Here is a 23751-nt window from a genome sequence, read left to right on the forward strand (position 1 = left end):
TTTGATTTCCAAACGTTTTGGAAGTCAAATGGACTTCCGGAATGGATTCTGTTCATCTTCCAAGGTACGACTGTACTCTAAAATCTGGAGAGAAATGCAAACATGCTCTGCTTACGTAACTTGATACAGTATACACTGCTAGAGATAAGTGCATTTCTAAACAAGTCCAAATATCTTTAGCGGATATTTTAACACGCCTTTCAGGACTTTTGTTGAAGCATGAATGCTATTCGAATGGAATGAGGACCAAACACATTAGAAGAGATGGCTGGCCACAGCCGTTGACCATCCATCATGGCTTTACAGTAATTTCTCCCCCTCCCTTTTGTTTCACAAGCTATTCTACTTTTCACAATATATATTTTGTTATAAAGAGAAGCAACATAGGTGGGGTTTGACAGATCAAAGCCATGCCCAAACCTTGAGTTAATGCTTGTTGGATTTATGGATTTGCTTTGGTAATCTTTACTTTCTAGGCCAAAAAAAGCGACCAGGTGTTGTAAGAACTATATCATTTATAGCAATTAGATTACAGGTGGTTTTTCATTGTTCATTCTTCACTAATAATCACCAAGAGATATAATACATTGAAAGACAGAATGACTTTCTTTGACTGTGATCTTAAGCACACGTACTTAAAAGTCAATTCCATGGAAACAAATGGGATTTACTGCCAATTAAGAATCAAGGTAGCAGCTGTAATCTTCAAACCATTTACCCAAGGTAGCCCCATTAAATTAACCCAGAGTAAATGGTTTCAGGACAACAGCTCTGAGCAAGTCCCAAATTAATGGGCTCTTAGCTGAGACTACAGGCTAGGAAATATTTTTGAGACAACCAGTGTTTGTAGTGTTTGTAACAAAATATAATATTACTTTAGTTCATGTTATATGTTAGATATAGCCATGTACTCTGGCTTAGTTTAATGGGGCCACCTTGAAGTTTGGAGCTGTTATCTTGAAGCATCCCTGTTTTTCCAATATTCTTGTAGAGTGTACATATTATTGTACCTAATAATACAGCACACTCTACAGCTTTCTCACACTCATGACATTTGCAGGTGATGAACCTGAAGAGACTATTTAGTCTTTCTTCAGGGAATGGAACTGAAATTGCTTCAGGCACTAAGAATGCAGTGGCGGCAGCAAGGCAAATGGTGGTGGCCTTCCAGATGTTGTTGAACTTCCATCATCCCCAATCATTGGCCATGCAGCCTGGGGCTGGTGGGAGTTGACAACATCTAGAGTGCCACAGATTTCCCATCCTGACAGCTGAAAGTTGCCCATCGTACCCTTTTTGCACACTGTGGACCTTTACGCTCATCACCTGCAGTGATTAACTTTCATCTTAACAGTATACCCAAGCATGGTGTTTCAGTGTCCTTCTTTCCCTCCAAGGTAAATTCCTGATACAAATAACACCTTAGTCTTCATGGGATCTTTTCTAGCCTGGTTTGTGTTAATCCTAATTAGCTCTTCTGCCCTTCCAGCCTTCTCTTCCCCTGGTATTCCACACCTCCCTTCTGTCTCTGTTATTTTTAATTTTTATTATGTTTCACTTAAGGGAATGTACAGCCTTGTAGCCTCCCCAAAGCCTCTACTTAGGGAAGCATTTTATGGCATAAGGCTCCAGCGATGTGCAGCATTCCACAGGTCCCCGTGTAACTATCACAAACAACTAAGCCAATCTATCAGCATGTTCCCTTGAAGAATCATTTCCCCCTCTTTTCTTTAGGAGAAGTAATATCTGCAGTTTGGTTTTCTCTTTCGTACTCTGTTTTGTCTGTGATGAGGGGGGGGGGTGAAATGAGCTCCTGGGTTCCCTTAGTGTTCAAAGAATCAATTTAATAAGCAGCTTTCTAAGTAGAAAATGCACCAAATATTAAACTGATAAGAACAGTTCAATTAAGAAAAGTGTTTCATGTTACAAGTTTACAAAACGCCCATGCAGCAGTAGCTACAATTACATATAAAGCAAGAATTGCAGACTTTGATCATTATAGATCAGAGTCTTAGTTCCATGTACAGATACACCATAAACTACAAGCATGAATTGGTAAGCCCAAGTCCAGGCTCAGAGAAGAAGAAAACCAGCAGGACCCGAAGCTCAAGTATTCTAACATACTGTAAAATATGAATGTAGACAAATAATATTCAACCAGAACGCTAGGCATGCTCATTTTAGGTTAAAAAGAAAATGCTCCCTAATTCTATTACAATGTCAACAGTAGTAATATTAGGAAAACAGAAAGGCTTTTTACTCCACACAACTCTGGCCTAGTTTATCATGGGTGTTTTGGGACTGGACCCTTGACGTGAACTTTTACATCACTCCAAAAGTCAAGCAGCCCAAGCTAATCCATGTAGGCTTCAGTTAAGCTCTGTTACAAAACCGATATCCATTGGCCCAGAAAACTCATATGCTATCTTATCTCCAGTGCTGATTAATATCTACATGAAGCCACTGGGAGTAGTCATTAAGAGTTTGGAGGCAAGCTGCCATCAGGATTCTGATGACACTCAGTTCTCTTTCTCCATAACTTCTGAATCAGGAGAGGCTGTGCAGTCCCTGGGCCATAGCTTGGATGCAGTGGTGAGATGGATGAGGAAAAACAAGCTGAGCTTGAATCCTGGAAAGACAGCGACCCTGTGGGTGAGTAATTCCCCTGTCTAAGAAATTGGTCAACTGCCTACCCTGAAAGGGGCTGCACTCCCCCTAAGGGACAAGGTTTGCAGTGTGCTGGTGTTTCTGTATCCAGCTCTGACACTGGAGCCTTAGATAACCTCAGTGGCTAGACATGCTTTTGACCAACAGCAATTGGTTTGACAGGTATGGCAATTACTGAACCAGGAAAGCTTGGCCGCAGTAGTTCATGCATTGGTTTCCTCAAGACTGGATTAGTACAATGTGCTCTATGTGGAGCTTCCCTTGCATTGGATCTGGAAGTTGCAGTTAGTACTGAAGGCATGATTGTTGACAGGATTGAGGCCTGTGCTCAAGAGATATGCACTGGCTGCCGATCACCGATCTTCTACCATGCCAAGTCCAAGGCATTACTATTAGTATATAAAGCCCTTAACAACGGGGCCAGTTTACCTACAAGATTTCCCACATATATGCCCACTTGACTGCTTTGATTGGCAAAGTGGATACAGGTGCCACAAAATACCCGTTCTGCATTTGTAAGAACTCAGTCTTTTAGCATGGCAGCACCTTCACTTTGGAACTCCCCAACTATTGAAATTATACAGACACCTTTGCTACACTCTTTGCAATGCAAGTGTTTAGATATACCTACACAGATGTCATTGGGTTGTTGTTTTTATTTTGGTTATATATATTGTGGTTTTTATGTTGATCTTTTCTGTGAACCGCCCTGAGACTTCCTGGTATAGGGTGGTATATAAATTCAATGATGATGATGATGATTTTAAAAAATAATGGAAATGTTTATTGTTGTCCAATTGTTATTTTAACTTTTTCAAAATCTCATTGTTGTTAATATTTCTTATTTCTTATTTGATTGCTTTATTGTTTTTGTAAGACGCTTTAGGATTTTTACAATCAAGCAGTGTATTTCATGAAATAAATGAATAAAACATACATTGATAAATACTGTTTTTATGACGCATTAATGGTCAGGGGTCCCTTTACCTTTACTTAAAGGTACATTAAATCAATGCAATTCTGTCATTGATCTTCATGAACCATAGATTTTGCTCATGACAAACTGGACTATCCTACTGTACATCAAATCATTCTTCCAATGATCATTTCTGTGAGTAGCATGTTGATAATTATGAAAATTCAGCTAACTGGTTACCATTTCCCAAACCATCATAAGCTCCAACTCCTGACTTCTGAATGAAAACCAAAAGACTAAGTGTGCAATCCATATTTTAGAATGTAAAATGCTATTTTATTTATTGATTGGTTTTACCTTGTGGGCTTATAGCCGAATAAAGTATCTGATCTGATATGTGTGCAATACTTACTTTTTGAAGTAAATAAAAATCCAATTGATTAACACTGTTTTGAATTGCACCCTATATTTTCTTTGTTTTCTGTCTTCTCATTTTCCATTTCGGAGCAGAATTGCATGGAAGTCATTGGCAACAGTTCAAATACTATCTTTCCTTCTAGAAACCTGAGCCAGGTTGAAAAATAAAGGTGTGATTTCACAAAGGATTATTTTTCTAGGCACAGGTCTTTTACTATCATGTGGCTGCCCTGTAATCTCACATTCTTATCTTTAAGTTTTAACTCTAGAGTAATGATTAACAAAGCAGATACACAGAACAGAAGGATATTGCAAGCAAAACTGAAGAAAACCCTTCTGCAGCTATCAGATCACAAACATTACCAGGTAACTGAATACTCAAATTCTGTCGTCGCCCCCCTCCCCAGTTAAGGAACAAAAAAGAAAGAAAATAATTTCCAGTACTAATTCATAACCCCTTAAAGTTTATTTATTTCATGACATACAGCTGCAAATTCATTTTAGGCAAGTAAATAAATATTCAAGAGTGTGCAGATCACTTGCAACATTGTTGACCGATTCAAAAAGTTGTTCTTACCTGATAACTGTTCTAAGAGCTTTCTCTTGCAATTCTGCATTCACTGGCTGTTAAGCTTATGTATTGCTAATGTAGATAATTGATTTACATTTGAGCAATTCCCCCCACCCCCCAAAAAAATATTTCAAATAAAGCTAAGTACTATGGTGCTAAATATGTTGTGTCATGAACTGGCAGCACAACAGGGATGAGGAAGAGGTTCCCGGTGAGGGGTGTAGCTAGGACTGGGAAACACCAGAGCAAGCAGGGGATGGCAAAGGAAAGACTCACGGGGTGATGGATGTTGGTGAGGGGGTGGAGGTCAGTGCACAGGAACCAGAGAAGCAGGACCCATCAGCAGAACTAGTGGCATCCCTGTCCCCACAGCGGACTCTGAGGTGTAGGGAGCAGTGAGAGTGGCACTCTAGGAGGCTGAGGCAGGCAAAGGTCCACAGTCCAGCTCTCTAGCTAGCCAGGTGGACCTCGCTAGCTCTAGGAGGAGAGGTGGGATTCCTCAGCTGGAGGAGGCTTGGAACAGGTGAGGGTCACATATCTCATCAAGCCCAGATGCTGGAATCCCCAAGGCAAGGTACAAAAGGGAAGCAGAGCTGAGGTGTTGTGTTAATGGACTTTGGCTTGGATGCTCCTGGACCTCTAAGGGATTAGGTTTGGCTCTGTACTGTATCTGCTGAACTTCTGACTTGGCTACTTGGATTGACCATGGACTGTGTTTCCTGACCTCTGGACTTTGCTTGTGTGGCTTGACCCCAAGACTTGGACTTTTGTCTTGACATATTGACTTGCTGCTAGGTAGGCCAGGGATTCAGGACATGCTGCTTTACACCGTACCATGTTTTGCACACATGCTGATACTCAATCCTGAATACGTAATTGGCAAGTTTTTGAAATCTCCTTCCTAAAAAAGTGGAATAAGCAGCATTTAATTACTGGACTGCTTTAACTACTCTCCTGAGAATGCAGTATGGAATATTTTGATACAGTTAAGTTTTAGTGCCTTTCATAAACAACAGATACAGTGCAAGAATAATTGTTTCTTTCTCATTTTTGTAGTTTTCTCAAACCATGGGAAAAGCTGTATGCTGTGGCCTTCATGATTATGGAACGAAAGGGAGGGCACAAGTACAAGGACAATAAGAGATGAGACCTCAAAGATAAGCTAAAAATGTAGATGTTCTCAAGGGAAAAATGTTTAATCCATTCAAAGGGTATATAAAGTTGTCTTCTATGCTATCTCGGAGATCACAAAGTAGCATTTTTAGAAGAAATAATCTCATTTTAGAACTCCACTCTTCTTTTCACAATGACATTCCCAAAGAAGTCTATCAACTTTACTAAATAGATAGGGCACTTGAATAAATTGTTAATTACCAAATGTGAAATTGTGATGATGCTGCAGAAATGTTTCACTGTATTGCAGGCAGTTATATCATTGCAGGTCTTCAAAACTGCAGACAAATCTTTTGCCGATCCAGTAGAATTGGTACATTTGCATGCATAGCAGCATTTAATACCTAAACATCATTTTTAAAAGAATCTTTAATACTTAACTGCCATTCACTTTTTAAAATATATATTCAAAATGAATGGGTACAAGTCTAGCTCCAGTGAAGTCAGTAAAACTGAACTGCTCCCTTCATTTTAATGCCTTTAAGCAAGGTGTGGATTTAAGTTCTCTAACAACTGAATCCTATACAAGTCTACTCAGAAGTAAAACTCATTAAATTACATAGAATTTACCCTTAGGTAAACGTGTGCTCAGGATTTTAACCAAGTATTTAACCAATATAAATATCATTGTAGCTTAATGTTTTGGGAATGAAAGCAGTAAACCTTCCTGAACACATTGGTACTTGCTTTCACATAAACATGCAATTAATTGCACTGTAATTGTGCCTTCATATAATCTGTCTATGATGGTTTGCACAATCATATTTTGATAATTGGCATAGGTTTTGAAGATAGGAATGCTGAAAGCTCACTGTGATGGCCATGCATTCATCTTGGTGCAGAAAACAGAGCAACAACAATCTCCTACACATATTTCAAAACATTTCAGTATCATATTTCTCCATATCAGCTGGTTTGTTACTCATCAATTCTGGGAATAGTTTCCCATGATATTTTAAAGCTAAATCATATATATTACTTGCATATTGACACTGGGATGATTTAAATTATCAAACAATTCATCACAGGCCACTGGAACAATGAAAGCACAACTCGTCAATCCTAAACAACACATCATTAATGGGAACAGCATCTGGACCACATCTTTCTTTTTTCTTTAAAATAACCCTCCAAACTCCACTGGCATTACTAACATGTGCTCCAGATTTCTGATTTGGGTGAATTCTACGTTTTGACAAAGGCACCTTATAGCTGCATGGAGATGTAAATATATTGAACCAAGAGCCCACTGTTGATCTGCATTCATCCTTTTTTTGGACAAATGTTCAGCCCTCCTAAAATAATGAGTACAGAACGAAAAAGAGTGAAAATACTGAGGTCTGCAAAACATATCAAGAAAAGAATGACTACCAGATTCTAGCTAATTCTAATACAAAACATCACTCAGAGAGGAAGGCTAGATATGTGATTACCACAAAGACCAAATAACCTGCACTCCACACAGTTAGCATCTGAACACAGGAACTCTTTTCACTTCTTGGGCTGCATTTCAATATGGGCAACTTTCTAGGGGTAATAAGCCAGGAGTGTGGGTGAATACTTCTTATAAGTATAGGGAATGGCTAAAATTTACTGCATGAAACCCTTTTATTCCATCAGCTTTGGGGGGAAACTTTTTTTTTTTTTTTAAGCTGAAGCCCATGGAGCAAAGGGCCAAAGTCCATGCCTGTTTCCAAGCCAGATATATTTTGTCACCAGCAAAAAGGTAAGCAGGAAAATAGAACTCATTACACAACAATATCATGCATGGAGATTGGGGGGAGGTGGTTTTGTATGCACCCTAAAAAGTCAAACATTTAAGGGCCCAAAACTATAAAATACTAAAGATTTCTACTTGATGTTTTGTCTTCTTGAAAAGTTTTAATTTCACAGAGGCTAAAATTAAGATGCAACAATAAACTATAAAAGCAGCAGCAGCAGCAACAACAACAACCTTCTGTATGTTTCCATTTAGGAATTTGTACCATTGGTAAATATCTAAATGAGTACTTTGTATAAGTACAGGGAATGGGTGAAATCTGTGGCATAAACTCCTTTGCATTCAATCAACTTTGGAAACAACATTATTTTAAGCTGAAGGCTCACCTAGCACATGGAGCAAAAGTAAATGTTTGTGCAATTATGAAGATTCTAAGAGTACCATGCTATGTCTTAATTTTGTAATGCTAATCTGATACCGATTTATTAGTACAGCATTAGCCAATGTGATGCCCTTCATATCTTGTTGGACTACAACTCCCATCAGACTCTGCTAGCATGGCCAATGATCAGGAAAGATGGAGGTAGCACACTGGGGCTGCCCCTGTATTAGGCCACAATTCCATGAGAACCATACAATGCTGTTCTGTTCCTACAATGTTACTCCGATATCCATTTTTATTCTTTAACAAGCATATGGAAGTTCAGAAGATTGGACTGTTAAGGGATATGGGAAGTATTTCTTCTGTCTCCCAATGAGCACCATTACTTTGTAGAATCATTAAATACATAAAACAATACACAAAAACACAGAACACTGGACAGTATTAAAGCATTTTACAAGCAAAATATTTTACTGCTTTTTCCTAGTTGGGCAAAGGGTGGGATAAATGTGCTGGTTTACATAAAGACTGTACATCAGCAAAACCACATTTTATCAAAACTGTACTTTACATCATTAAGATATTGGAAGCCCACTGCCCTTTACAAGGAAATAACTGGCATTCTTAACATAAAAAAACCCTTACACCTGCAGCAATAAATATGTGCGACTTGTTCATGACCCCATTTTATTATGTATGCAAGAACACACTGAAATGACAGCAGTGGTGGTGCTCTTGTCAAGATCTTTCACCTTCTAATTTAACAGTGAAGTGTTTACTAAGAAGTAAGTGGTCCCATTGAACTGGACATCACTCTGAATATATCTGCTTAGGGCCTCTCAGTTTTGGATTTATGACTGTTTTGAAGAAACCCACATTGTAATCCATCACTAGTACATGTAAAAAGGATATTTATGCATAAATTATTGCATCAGAATGCGTGTTCGAATGCACAAAAATATCCAATCCATTGAAAATAATGCAGTATGGACAAGGAACATCTGCCTTATGATGCTTATCAGAATTATGCCACTTGCCCCTGATGCAAAATGTGATATGTATGTATGTGCAACCTTGTTTCTGTGCACATACCTCCTTATTTGGATTGAGGCACTAGGTTATGATGAAGAGAGCTTTAACAGCTAATATATTTACTTTTTTTATCCCAGCATCATGGAGCTAGTAACACACACCTGTAAATTCAGACTAACCTGTCTTGTTTATCTTTTTACGTGCAAATGCACCTTTTAGCTCCTTGCTCTGCAGAAACAGAATTCTATCTTCCTTCCCCCTTTCTATAACTCTGATCCCAAAGCCTTACAAAATGAAAAAGCAGTTTATCTAGGCTGCAATAATAATAAAAAAAGAATATTAAATACCTTTGGCAAAAAATAGATATATTTAACAAGATTAGAAAAGCAAATAGTTATGCTGTCAAAAAGAGTATAAAAATGTACACAATAAAAAATATAAACAAACGCAATACTTGCAGGTCATAGTGAGAAGGATAAAGGCACTTCTTGGTTTCTGACCCTTTCCTCTTTTCTCACCTATACTGACCATTCAGGTTTTCTAAACAACAGACACTTTACTGGAAGAAACCAAGAGAATGTGTCCAGTCTTTTCGACTTGCATCCGTGAAAAATTGAGTTTAACTCAGAGTAAGACAGTCTGTAGGACAATTAACACTTTGATTTGAAATGTACAGGAGTTGCTGAGCCGAGTTAAGAGAGATTCCAGATGTTCTGAACTGTAAGCCAGAAGTAAGAGACTTGCAGAAGCAAGACCACCAGGAGAGTCCAGGCCTTGCCTAAGCACTGTCTTTTCCTATACTTCTAAAACTTAAACGTTTTAAATTCAATACGAGTAAGAGAGATGATATTATATCTATATATCTATATCTCTATATAGATATAAATATAGCTATAGACATAGGTATAGAATTGGGGTGGGAGAGAAATCCCTCAATGAAGCCTTCTGTTCATCCTTAGTAGTGGGCCTTCAGGTAACTGCTGTTATATGGCATACATCTCAGTTTGATTTCTTCTTTCTTTTTCTCCCCCAGAACTGTCAGTCCTGAACACTGAAGATTCTCAAAAGCAGACAACTGAGATTACAGAAGGAGATTAATGCACAAGCCCCAGAAGAGAATCAGCCACTGAGTGAACGTGCTGTAAAAGAAGCACACCAAGTTCCTTTTATCCTTCTGTATTCCCTTTACATACACAGTCACACTCCTCGTGATGGTCCAAAGGTACATCCGTCAAAGATTTATGCAATCCTTTTACGCCGCTCCTGGGCTTCAGCTGCAGGACCTGCAAAAGGAGGGTTCAATATAATCTTTTAAAAATCCATCAAGTTCCTTCATTGTCAGAAAGAATCTATTCCTTATTAGTAAACTGGAAGCCATCAGTGCATAACAGACAAACTCATGCTGCCTGCGCAAACTCATGCGGTAACCGTTACATGGTGTGTCACCTATGGGTGTTACACAGGCTGCTTCTAAAGGTGAGAATGTCTCTTGTTCACAGAAGCGGGTCTGCTGAATGCTTCTGATATATGTCACATTCCCCAAACAGTGAGGCTTCTTCACTGCTTCTTGCAGTTCTCTATCAAAGCCAAAAATTACAATACAGTGGCACCTCCGGTTACGAACTTAATTCATTCCGGAGGTCTGTTCTTAAGCCGAAACCATTCTTCATATGAGGCACACTTTCGCTAATGGGGCCTCCTGCTGCTGCCACGACACCAGCGCGTGACATCCGCTTGGATCCCGGGGCAAAGTTCGCAACCAGAGGCAACTACTTCTGGGTTAGCGGAGCTCATTACCTGAAACATTCGTAAGGAGGAAGGCACGTAACCCGAGGTTCCACTGAAGCTGTGTAAGGCACAGTTCTTATCCACACAAGTCTGCAAAAGCTTCATCAATGCCATCTTAATATGGAAACAACCTACAAGCTTAAGCTTAACCTGAAGTTAAGCACAATGTGACCATGACTGGACATCCACCAAGGCCCATGGCCCAGCAGGAGGTGTTAGGTGTTACCCTGCTGCTGTTTGCTGTTGCCACATGTTTACACATCCACTCTCTGCACACCTAGAAGGAATGTGCAAATGAGCAGTGACAACAGCAAGGATGAACAGCAACAGTTGTCACCACCACTTACTTTCTGGCTATCTTCCTAGCAAGCAAACAGCAACAAATGAGATGAGGAGTATGAAAGCCCACTAAAGTAGAAGGGTACATGTTGACAATATCTTGCCTAAAGGTCATGAAAAAATGGAGATGACACTGGCTTAATACCACAGCTGTGCTGAGAGGTCTTTTTTTTATAACCTCTCTGAAGAGTTGTTTGTGGCTTGAAATCTCAGCTGCTGCAATGTAAACATTTGTCCTAATAAAATTATTCTGCTAGTGTGTGTGTGTGTGTGTGAAATTTTAAACATTTTAAAATAAGAAATAACACTATACCTCATGGTATTTTTTGGTAACCTTGGTAGGGACACACTGGCACTCACTGCAAGCATGCTGACAGCAGCCACAGTTTCCACCACAACGTTTAACCAGCAAGCAAAGTGGCCAAAAGATGGTGTCTGTTCGCTTCAGCTCTTCCCGTAGTGACACTGAGTAGTTGCGTGGAGTACAGCTGTACATTCGTACCTCCTCCTTCAGAAGATTCAGATCTACAACTGAAAAAGGCAGACATTTTTGTCACTTATTCATCAAGTTTCAACAATAAAAATACCTGCTGCAAGTGAAGAACATCAAGCTGTTTTTAGGAGACAACAACCTGTCCTCAATGCCGCCAAACCTTTCACTGAGTTACTGGACTAGTGGATTTACATTGCAGAGTTCATAAAGTCTAAATTCTAGTAACACAAATGTTTTTCTAAGTTAAGCTCTATAGGTCTTAAGGTCTATAAAGTCACAATACACAGTATTGAGTATATGTTCACCTGCCTAAGTAGTTAAGCCTTTTACTGGGATGAATGGAAACCTCCAAATTACTAAGGGCCAACTGCAACTTTTAGAATTAGGAAACAACTTTCCTTCCATTTAAAAATGGTTAGACACTCTCATTGAGTGTTTCAAGATTTTACTTGAATCATGCAGCTTTGAGGCCAGTGTTAGAAACAGAGATACAAAAGCTAGGAGCTAAATGGCACCTTCAACCTAAGTTATGGGCGCAACAATGGAATGTCTAGGCACTTTTTTATATAACAAGAATACAAAGCTGAAAATGAATGAACTGCAGCTAAAATATTATGTTCATTTTCTCCATGGTCTAGTCTTTCCCCTGCCTACCCTCTAACATTCTTAAGAGGGTCTCTTCTCCAGTCTTCAGAGAGTAGGTGGAAGTGGGGAGGCAGAAAAAGGTCCTCCTTTCCTTCCACTTTGCACTTTTAATCTAGCTGACAGTTGTCTGTCTGACTCTAATAATTCAGCATGACTTTGATTAGATCGCTAGTCATATTCTAAACGTTAAACTAAGCTTTTTCGGCTATGCATTTTATCAAAATTGTAATAACCTTAACAGAGCTTAAACCAATATACAGACTGCATTATACTATTTGTATTTGGAAAACCAGATGTCATCACCTTGTCAAAGCACATTATTATAATACAATATGCACCTTTCTATGATACTACACTTTACATGAATAGGTTACCAGCAGTTTCACATTGTGAATGTATAATCAAGACTTTGAAGTGAAAAAATTCCTGCATCCCTCTTTGCCTTTCCCATATCTGTCTTGCTCAAACTATGCTCTAACACATTGTAGGGCATAAGGCTAGTTGAAAAAGTGTGTGTGTGTGTGTGTGTGTGTGTGTGTATTCCTTTACAATGTTTACTTAACCAAAAGAAAAGGTTATATGGATCTATTAAGTGAACTGAGCTACAAAACCTATTATAATTTGGAAATTTAAACACCCTTTGAACTGGGCTTCCATTCATTCATCAACTTTGACACAGTAGTCAAAAGAACGTTTCAGAAAAACCTCAGAAAGAACACAGGGTTGTTTGCAATGGCAAAGTAACTTCATGAATCAAAGCTATTACCTGAAAAACAAATCCAACCCAAACAGGGAAATGCTTAGACTGGGTGGCTTCAAATAAAAATGTTTGTCACTAACGCTAATTACTAAAAACAAATTTCTGCAAGTGGAATACATAAAAGCTTTGGCACACAGAAAAAGCTTTAGTAAGAATAAACTAGTAAGATTTGCAATAAGGTTTATTTTTTTGCAATGCCCTTAAAATAGGAAAAAATGAAAAATGAAAAGTTAATTGTAACTAACAGTTGGTATCCACAAGAGAGCTTCTATATGATGGTGCTTTTATTGCCATGCAGGATTCTAGCCTACTGCATATTGTATTTCATTACAAGTGTGGGAAGGAAACAGTTGCATGTTTGTTTGTATTAGAACTTTCTGATTATCCAGTTATTTTCCAATGAAGCCTGGGAATTTGCCTTTACAGGATTTTGCTTTCATTCCAAGGCAGAAAACTTCCTCCTTGCATAATGGGTCAAGGACTGCCTCCCTCATTAAACATGGTAGCTAAATGAAAAACAAGTTACTAATCTACTTCTAAAAGTCATAGATCTTTAAGAGCTCCGCAACTCCCAGAATAATAGAAACAGGAAAAATAAAAACGTATGTATCATGATGACTTCTTAAGAATATGCTATTCTTACCATGAAATATACCCCAAGGGGTGATATTCTCACTGGGCAGAGAAAAACTATAATTCAAGGTACAGGAACCACTAAATCCAAAACTCTGTCAGGCTTCTGCTACCAGGGCAGAAGATGGGAAGAGAAGGAAGCAGTTGTTCCTTTGCCTCATTTCCCTTGATGATCCCCACTTGCAACAACCTTCTTTTTGCCCCCTATGCTGCTGGAACATTGGCAGTGTAAGAGCCATAGTTGCAGACCCTCCTGGGACAATTGGAGGAGGCTTCCAAAAGCAGGTATCCTGGATTGTGCTCTTAGTGCAGCTTGACCATGGCATTCTTCCAGATATAAAGAGGTAGCAACTGATCTGTGGCTGGGCACAGGACTTTCCACCTTGATAGGATTTAAAGGATGTAAAGAGTCTGAATCCATGGGCATCTATCTTACAAGTTCCATGGAGTATTGCTGACTTTTGAATTAGACAAAGCATGCAATATCTGAAAGAAAACCATCCCTCCTGTCCCTATCCTAATTCCATTCAAACTGAAAGAGAAAGGGGTTTTCTATTAAGGCTAGAATTAAGGTATTTTGATATTAGTATTTGTGTGAACTTTTATAAATCGTGTCCTCCCTAAAAGAGGGCATGTGTTGCAGTGAGACCTGGAGACCGGATTCCTGTGTTGTGGGTGGGTAAGATTGGATAGCCACAACACCTGATTGGTAGGTTCCTTGATGTTGAGTTCAATCTGGCCAATGGGGTGCAGTCCAAATGGATCGAGGGGCCTATATATACCCATGCACGTGCCCAGAGCTTCCTCTTTCGGCTTGTGTATTCGGAACAGCTAAACAGCGTGTCCTCTGTGCAACCGAGAGAGAGACTTACCCTCGATGGATCGTCTTGGTGATATTTTTTCATCATCTTTCTTTTCTTTAACTTTCTATAATTTACCTTTCTATTATTTATTTCATTCTTTATTGTTCCCCCCTTTTTAAGTTGGCCCCTTTCCCTTCCTTTCCCTTTCCCTCTTGCTAGCAGGGCTTGCCCCACAGGGTTTCAGCCCCTGAGGGCTCCCGGTTGCAGAGCCTGCCGCTGCCCTCCTTTTCACAGTGGCTTCTGTCCCCTTTCTCCCGACAGTGCAGGCGAAGGTGGCTGTGGAAGGCATGCCTGCGGCGATGGTAGTGCAGCTGGGAGAGAACGATTTGCCGGAAGCTCCCGGCCTGACCCTGCAGACATAGGAGGACTTGGAAGAGTTGAAGACAGCTCTTCCTGGACTCAAAATATTTTGGTTGCAGCTGTTGCAGCGACGTGTGTGGTGAGGTAGCCAATGCCCAGCTGCCACCGAGAGGGCCTGGAGGTGCGTGCAGAGCACAGTGGCCAACAAGGTTCTGGCCTTGGGTGATCCGTCACCTGGGCATTACCTTCCATGATGCGTCCCTTTACAGGCTTGATGGGGTTCATCTGTCTGTGATTGGGAATGATTTGTGGCTGAGCTCAGTGTCAGTGGGGTTAAGGGATTGGTTACAGGTGTGAGTGGTTGGCGGCAAGTGTGGTGCTCGTGTGGCGGATAGACACTGGTTCAGGTGATAGGGTTGGGAGAATGGTCTCACCATCCCTATGTGAAGGGTATTCTGTCAAAGGAATCCAAGGACTCAACTGGTTTGGTCAACCCCCAGGGGGGCATCTGGGTGGTGAACATAGTCTGTTCCCGGCTGTTTGCCTACCCAGGTGTTCACCCTTGGCTGACCTATGCTGGTGCCCTGGGTCAGCGCTGCCTGCAAGGGTGCAGGGAGCTAGTCGAACCAGAGCCTATGCAACCACTCACCTTCTGTAATCAAGAAAGTTGTGGCCTAAATTCTGCCAAAAACCAAAACTAAAATTTGAGTCAAGTGTGACTTTATTTAGTGGGGAGGTCTCTGGGTCTGAACACGCAACTAGGGAAACACAATGTTGTATGGACCTGAACTTGTTATGGTTTCTGCCAGAAGCATCATAATATAATCCATTGCTTGGATAATAGGAACTAATGAAATCTACAGCATTTGCAACAAAGATGGGTGCACACACCCAGTATAATTCATCCAGGTTTATTTTCACTGCTGCCAACAATAGTTGCTATGAAATTATTTACTATATCAAACAATAATGTTTAAAGCTGAAGTTGTATTTTCTGTTAAATAACATTTTCCACTCTAGTGAGATTTTTAAAAAGGGCATCACATGGTATTAAAAACCAAACACTGCATTTCTGCAACAATTATGAATGTCTACAGCAAATACCATGTCATCTCAATGGGACACATTTTCTGCCTTAGGCTGTTGCATACTCTCGTAATGCAATCTGAGGGTGGTCCTTTTAAGAGGGATATGACTATACTCAGTATGTCTTTATTTAACAGCAATTCTAATTTAGTGTCCAATTAAAACTCATTAAAAAGTTTTATGCTGATGGTGTTTTCTTTGTTGGGGTGGGGTGTTCACAGTTTTCCTGGATTTGGTTTTGTGTAGATGCCATCCAATGATGGGATTTTGATTTATCTAAGGTTTTAAAATATATATATATTGGGGGGAAACTAGAAAGATGAAAATGAATATTCTAATCCTAATAAATAAATAAACAGAAAATGAATATTCTAATCTTAATAAATCCTATCGCGTGTCCACACATAGGATACTGTAGTTACATTTTACATGCTGCAAGCAAAAAAGGACAGAGGCAGACATCTATGCTGTGTTCTAGGGATCAAATCAAACAAATGAAATAGGTTCTTGAAAGATTCTGCCTAGATCCAGTCTTAGTATATCCTTGCAATTATCAAAACCCTATATTTTTCATAGTTATGCTTGACTATCCTCCATGATCATGCATGAGGAGGGCAGGAATATTGCCTATTCCCTATCATTAAATATCAAATGCATGTAAATTATAGCAGTTAGTGCCTAACAGCTAAATCAGATTTAGTCTGAAACTAAATTCAAAGGGAAGTGAAAGGAAACTCTTTTTCAGTACCACTCTCATGTAAGAAAACAGGTTCTAACATGAAAATTCAACTCTACTGGTTAAACAATTTAATTGCCCACTGTTGTTTTGATAAGATAGAAGAGCAGCACTAAATAAATCTGCCCATGAGGTTTAATGCAGCTGTTATTTTACCTTTCTCCCTTTCTACCCCCAGAAAGGTTAATTGCTTCACTAGTCAACAGAGCTTTAATTGGCATTTAGGAGCATAAGAGTTGCCTAGCTGGATCACAGTACAGGGGGTTTTAGTCCATTCACAGCACAATCACAGTATATGTGGAAGTAAGTGCCACTGAATTCAATGAAGCTTATGCCACAATGTGGGTACAGGATTGCAGTCTACTAGATCTCAACCACAAAATGGTTTTCAACAAGCCATGCAGTGACCATCACCTACTACAGATTACATAGGAAAGGGCAAGAATGCAAATACATTCACTGGCATTCTGAATGAGCCAGAACTATGTTCATTAAAGGACCACTCCTGTTGTTTTCCAAAATACTCACTTTTTCATCTTATTTTCTACTTGCTACAGCAATCACACTAGACTAGAAGCTATGAGTGATCATCACAACTAGTCTCTGCTGTGCCTATACAAAACATATTTTAGCTCGTCCACCGGTATTTGATATGAGGATAGCCCAGTTTCCCAATCACATTGAGCTGATTTGTTTAACCCCCACTCTAGTAAATGTTGGTGAATCAAGAACACTCAGTTAAAAGAGTAAAAGAAACGTAGTTCCAGAAAGTCCACAAAGCAATTTAATACTTGCATGCAATTTAATACTTGCATCAGCTGCTGGGTAAGGACTCTGCAACTGTAATCAATACAAATAAAGAATACTTCATGCAAATTCCAACGAAAGATTAACATTAGCATGCCAAAACAAAGCACAAGAGATAAATCCGCTGCTTACCTCTAGATTTTCTTCCATGAATGTATGCTTTTCCAAGGAGCTGCCAGGTTGGTCTGTACAGGTCTTCCAAATCTAATTGCCATCTGTCTGGTTCAAGGTACTTGATAAGTTCCTCCACAGTACTAAATCCAGCAACAGCATTGTTTAGCAACTCTAATGGTAAAGCTGAAGGTGGTAATATTGTTGGGCTGGCAGATTCTGTCTGATGTTGTAAGGAGAAAAACAAGCATCTTAGGTGCATATAATGATAGAGGTTAATCTCTCTCTCACACACACACACCATGATATCTGTTGAGACCAATATACCTTTAATCTCTGGAAAAGCCTTCCTAGAGAAGTTTGCCTAGAACCATATTTATGATCTTTTTTGTCCCCAGGTGAAGCCTTATAATTCACCAACACCTTAAAAACTCCTGGGCTTTTCATTCTATGGCTTGTGTTTTGTTATATATCTGCCAGAAATAACATTTGTTATGCTTTTTTATTGTTCTATATTGTATTTTGGTCTTTAAATTTCTACAAGGCAATCAGACAACATATGTTGGGGGGGTGTTTCATACAAATACTGTCAATAAATGCAAAGTCAAGTGAAAAATAGTGATAATCTAGGACTAGTCTGATCATATCCATGTTTTCTCGGGCATTTTACTGTTCTCAATGGGGCTTACTCCTAGATAAATGTGCATAAGATTGCAACATATTTATTTTGCTTATTACATACAGTTTCCTCTTATTTTCACCACACAGTTCACTCTTACCAAAGCTGGGTTATAAAACAAACTATTGTACAACTTTGGCAAATATACTCAATAGACTGACACAAAGTGATAAATGGTATGTCAGTAAACAATTAGAGTTAATGGCACTCTGAGGCTTTGAAGGAAAAACATAATTCCATTACATGCAATTAATCCCTGCAAAAATGCCAACACATACATTTCTCATGTATTTAGCATTAGTAAAAGCTGTTTTGATGAGTGAGCAGAATTGGTCTATATATTTTGTTGAGCAATTATATGAAAATACCAGCAGTAAGAGAGACAATATTCTCAGTAATAGAAACCTAGATTGCAATATGCCAACAATTGAAAGCAACCGTGGCTCATGGCTCCTACAGTTATGAATGATATGCATTCAAGATTCCCCATTCCAGTTTCAAAAGGGCTGTTCAAAATCTCTTACTGCCAACAGAAGTAACCATCGGTACAGGCATGGTTCTGGATCACAAGAACTGCTACTTCTACCATTAGAGCCTGACATCCATTTTTGCCTGGTCAATGGCAGTTTGATTTCTGTACTTCCAGCTCCAACTCAAGCCCAACTAAAGGCCAAATCTCAATCCCTAGCTCCAGGTTGAAGAATACACATGCCATGTCTGAATTCTGGTAGGATTCACCTGCACTAAGCCTTGGAAAAAATCCAGTTTCTGCTTTCAGGATTCTTAAATATAGAATATTGCTTTGTAAGGATTTTCACATAACTCTATGAAGATATTAAGGGATGCGGGTGGCGCTGTGGGTTAAACCACAGAGCCTAGGACTTGCCAATCAGAAGGTTGGTGGTTCGAATCCCTGCAACGGGGTGAGCTCCCGTTGCTCGGTCCCTGCTCCTGCCAACCTAGCAGTTCGAAAGCACGTCAAAGTGCAAGTAGATAAATAGGTACTGCTCCGGCAGGAAGGTAAACGGCATTTCTGTGTGCTGCTCTGGTTCTCCAGAAGCAGCTTAGTCATGCTGGCGACATGACCTGGAAGCTGTACGCCGGCTCCCTCGGCCAATAAAGCGAGATGAGCACCACAACCCCAGAGTCGGTCACGACTGGACCTAATGGGCAGGGGTCCCTTTATGAAGATATTGAATATTTGTTTAAACACAAACATGCATGCCTTATGTGGGCACCCCTAAATTTCAATGATCCAGCCTTGCCCATGAAGGAGACCGATTTCTTTCTTTAAGTTTCACTTTACAGTTTGGGAAATATCTGATCACAATTCTCTGTTATTGTCATCATTGAGAAGACAGATAGTGAAGATCATAGTGAGAAGAAGCTCACTGGATGAGTCAATTCAGTATGTTGTGGGGGCAAAAGAGGCAAAGCCTGTGATAGAAAAGTCTACAGGAGAGCAACTGAAAATAAAGCAGTAGTCAAGAGGGCATCCTGATTTTGCCAATTAGGGCAGGATGCAATAAAAATATATACCCAGAAATCTATTTACATTCATTTAAAACATCTTTAAATACTAGATAGTTCTGAATATTTTATCTCTGCCATAGTACTGTATGGGAATAGGAGAGCAAACTATAACTCATGTATAAATACTTTAGGTCTGCCGCTGCCTTATAGTGAAGCCAAAAATGACAATTAGTATTGGATCAAGTGGAATTTCCTGTTCTGCTATTTATACGGCATTTTCCTGCACACATTTGAAGCTATCAAAATATAGTTGGCTTCAATGCAGAGAAAACCTTTTCCTGCAAGACCTTTGTGCTTTCATTGAGGGCAATAAAAACTATGCTCTGAAAACCTAAACGGAGCAAAAATATTAAAATAAAGATTGTCTTGATTATTTGTACAGGAAAACCCTTCAGAGCAAATAAAGATTCTGCCATTAGCAGCTTTTAATGAAACAGTCAAAGGACAAGGACATAATTCATTACTCCACCAATTCTGTAAGTCGTATTGAAGACACCACCACTATGCTAGAAGACATTATTAGGACAAGGCAACTATGTATCTTGGAAACTTAGTTTCTTATTTCAAAGATATGCAAGCATGATAATATTCCTGTATTGCAGGAGCCTGGACTCAATGACATTCATAGTCCCATCCAACTCTACAATTCTATGATTAAATGACTCGTTTTGTAACACCTCTAAGACCCACTCCTCTGCCTTTATTGCATACTCAAGTAGCTGTCTAGCTGAACTTTTTGTATTGCTCGGGTTTTAACATTTAGTCCAGAAAATGGAGTTTTAGATCTCCCTGCGACTCATTGACAAGGCACTTTGAGGGGAAAGTTGCTTGCCTCCCTAACAATCTTGATGCCATATTTACATTCACTGCAGTCTCCAGTGAGGACTAGCACAGCATCACATTGGAGTAGATCAATGTACTCCACTGTTGGGCTGCCCTCAGGGTTGACCTAGAAGCTGCAGCTAGTGCAAAATACAGTGGCACAATTGCTCACTGGGACAGACAATTACCCCTATGTTATACCACTGCCGAAAGAAGTGTACTGGCTGCCAACTAGCTGCTGAGTTAAGTTCAAGGTGTAGGTGCACAAAGCCCTACAAAGCTTGGGACTAGGATATCTAAAAGATGGTCTTGCCCCATATACGCCCAGCTGATCAGTACACTCTGCAGGAGTCAGCCTTCTACAGATGACATCTCAACAGTAGGTCAGCTCCTTATGATATATGAACTGAGCCTTTATTGTGGCAGCACCTGCTCTTTGGAACTCCTTGCTATATTTCAAACAGGAGGGGACTCTATTGCTTTTTGGTACCTAATGAAGACCCTCCTTGTTCAACAAGTGTTAAGTGGAGAACTTTATCTCAGCCTGTATCTGTACTGGATTTCATTTCATTTCATTTATTTTTACATATGATTTTTAAAAAGGTTTTATGGTTGATATTTTTACTGTGAAATCATGCCAATATATTTTATCTGCAGCAAATAATAAATGAATTTAATATATTTATAATGGTAAAAATTGGCTTTTCAATCCGGAAAGAACCATTCAGTAGCATACCTAGATGTTGGCAAAGTGCGTACGAAAAGAGTTTCTCAGCATATAATCCTGCATGCTGAGAATTTGATCTATGTGATCCCGGCTGCTATGGGAATTCAAGTCCCATTGAATTCAATGAAGCTCACTTCTCAATAGGCATGTATTTAATGTCTCTGTAAGGTGGTAATATGCAGTTCTTAAACTGACAAACAAACTGGTGTAAAAAAGATAAAAATAGGAAGCAGTGCTGCCTAAGGTCAAATTTCAGTGGCTTCATTGAAGAGAGATCGATGCGATCATGGCCGAAAATAGACTTGAAGAAATATATCAGTGTTGTAGGACTGAATTAACAAAGATGCTTCCTGCCGTTTTTCATTTAAGCTTTTTATCACCCAGAAGTTCTTCAACAGTAAATTGCAAAAATTAATTACTTAATAAATATATCTTGATTCTTTAATGAAAGAGCCCAATTTTCTATTTGCAGCTAATAATATCTGAATTATTACTGCTTTCAAAACAGTTTTGCTTATCTTCTGGTAAGTACATGGCCATATATTAGCTATTTTCTTGCCAATATAAATTCAAATATTTCTCATTTACAGTGAGTTGTTCTTTCCCGCTCCAGACGCACACATACCCTCCTTAGAGAATGTAAGTTTACCTTGTGTGTCCTAGCAACACATGCAAAATATTTTAGTCTCTGAACTTCAAAAAGAAAAAAGCCTCAACTTTCCTAAGCCAAATATATACAGCAAGTTAAAAACTGATAAGATGCCTTTTCACCCAGCACTTAACTCCAGCATGGTTAGTTAGGAATGTTTATAGCGCTTACTGTACTTTTATACAGTAAGAAATATTAATGCAGCATGTGGGAGGGGGAGTGTCTTCCAAGTTCATCTTAATGAAATATATATATATATATATATATATATATATATATATATATATATATATCCCTATTTAGCTATGCCAAAGCTTTATGCATTAATCTGTATGTTAAATAATTTAAGAAGATGGAGAACTGGCATTTCTGGCAGAAACAACATTGCTGGACACACTAATGCCCTGGAATAATTTATTTAAAATGGTTTTTTTTTTTATACTCACAACTCAATGAAACATTTCATTTAGAAAAGCTTACAATAAGGAGTTGCTTTATGCTATTCCTTTTAAGTAAGAGTGATGGGAGGAGGGAGGACTGGATATATGCTCTGCTTTTATAATGGAATATGGAGGACCTTTACAGAAAATGCACACTTATTGTAAGTAACAAAGTGAAAGGATAACCTAGAAATAAAATCTGTGACAAGGTTGAAACTGCAGGAAATCTATGCTTATAAAATGCATCCTAACAAGCCTTGGCACTGTCGAGTACAGTTCACTCAAAGTTCTAAAGAGGTTCCAGTAAATTGTGATCTCATAAACCAAGCCAGATACCCTCTTTTTCATTAGAAATCATTATATATCTATGCATACAAGAATTAACATGCAATTTGAGCACAAAATTCTTATTTCATTTGGAATGGGGGTAAACAGGCTGTTATAGCCATGTAAATCACATCCCATTAAGATGGTGGAGTCAACCTCATAAATAGATTTTAAACAAATTCTGGGCTGGTGTCTAAGCAGAAAGCTCCAGCTGTCTATGCTCAGGCAATGAAACATATCTAGACAATCACCTCTCAGTCCAAACCCATGCAGGAGAATTTTGTTACCAATGTTGTTGGTAAGAAGGCTAACAACCCAAGGAGCTAAGGAATACTAAAATTAAGTACTTTCTTAAAGTATCTGTAAAGCCATCAACTATTTGCTCAAATAAGAACAATTATAAAGAAGCAAAGTATGGACGGAATAAAAAACAGGATTAATGCCAAATCATCGGGATAAAATGTGCAGCAACTGCACTCAGGAAACATGCCATTTATACACGCACATCTCAGGCCCAGAACATATCTTTAGATACCAGCCCCATCTCTATTACCATTAACACATAAATTCTTTTCCCAACATAAACAAGCCATTCAATGCTTCCCTTTCACTTTCCTAGCAGAAAACATTTTTCTTTTTCTTTCACAGCTGCCCCTCCTTCTTGCTATAGCAAAAGTTCTTCCATCCCAAACATTTCCTAGACTTAATTTATGCTAAGGCTCAATAAACCTCAGCTCAGAAATCTGTTTTCAACATCAGCACTGAGTTCTGGAATGGGGGGCAGTACTTATGAGCATGTGCAAAGTGCTTTCCACTTTCCTCCAAACTACTGTCTATTGACCCATTTGGTATTTAATAGTCAGTTGTCGTCAAGCTTGTTCTTAGCAGCAGTTTTCATGAAAAGTGGGTGAAGCCGCAATAATTCTCCTCAATAATGTAGCACACACTTCAACATCCCAATTCATAAAATAAAGATGCGTTTTTCTCTCTTTTTAAACATATTTTATTAACACAGTGGAAGGAAGAACTTTTTCATTTTAAAATGTTCATCGACTAGTAAATTAGGAGAGGTCAAGCAAGGACTTCCCTTTTTAACAAACTTTGTAAATTTTGAAGAAATAAAGACAATTAACCA

General features: G+C 39.0%; 1 protein-coding gene and 1 long non-coding RNA gene across 2 annotated transcripts in view; one reads left to right on the forward strand and one right to left on the reverse strand.

Moving 5' to 3' along the window:
• The first annotated feature begins 1799 nt into the window (after positions 1-1799).
• Positions 1800-7386, forward strand: LOC310685489. Its single transcript, XR_014515323.1, has 2 exons — positions 1800-2652; positions 4258-7386. It is a non-coding gene; the product is annotated as an uncharacterized lncRNA (long non-coding RNA).
• Positions 7387-8290: 904 nt separating this feature from the next.
• PDGFC (platelet derived growth factor C) overlaps positions 8291-23751 on the reverse strand; it is a 101516-nt gene continuing 86055 nt past the window's right edge. The window contains exons 4-6 of the mRNA XM_083457529.1: positions 17461-17662; positions 11319-11536; positions 8291-10161 (exon numbers count right to left, since the gene is read on the reverse strand). Coding sequence (XP_083313655.1) covers positions 10045-10161; positions 11319-11536; positions 17461-17662 — 537 coding nt within the window. The 3' untranslated portion in view covers positions 8291-10044. The remainder of the gene's footprint in view (positions 10162-11318; positions 11537-17460; positions 17663-23751) is intronic.

Source organism: Podarcis tiliguerta (genome assembly GCF_965153285.1).
Source record: "Podarcis tiliguerta genome assembly, chromosome: 9".
Classification (NCBI taxonomy): Eukaryota; Metazoa; Chordata; class Lepidosauria; order Squamata; family Lacertidae; genus Podarcis; species Podarcis tiliguerta.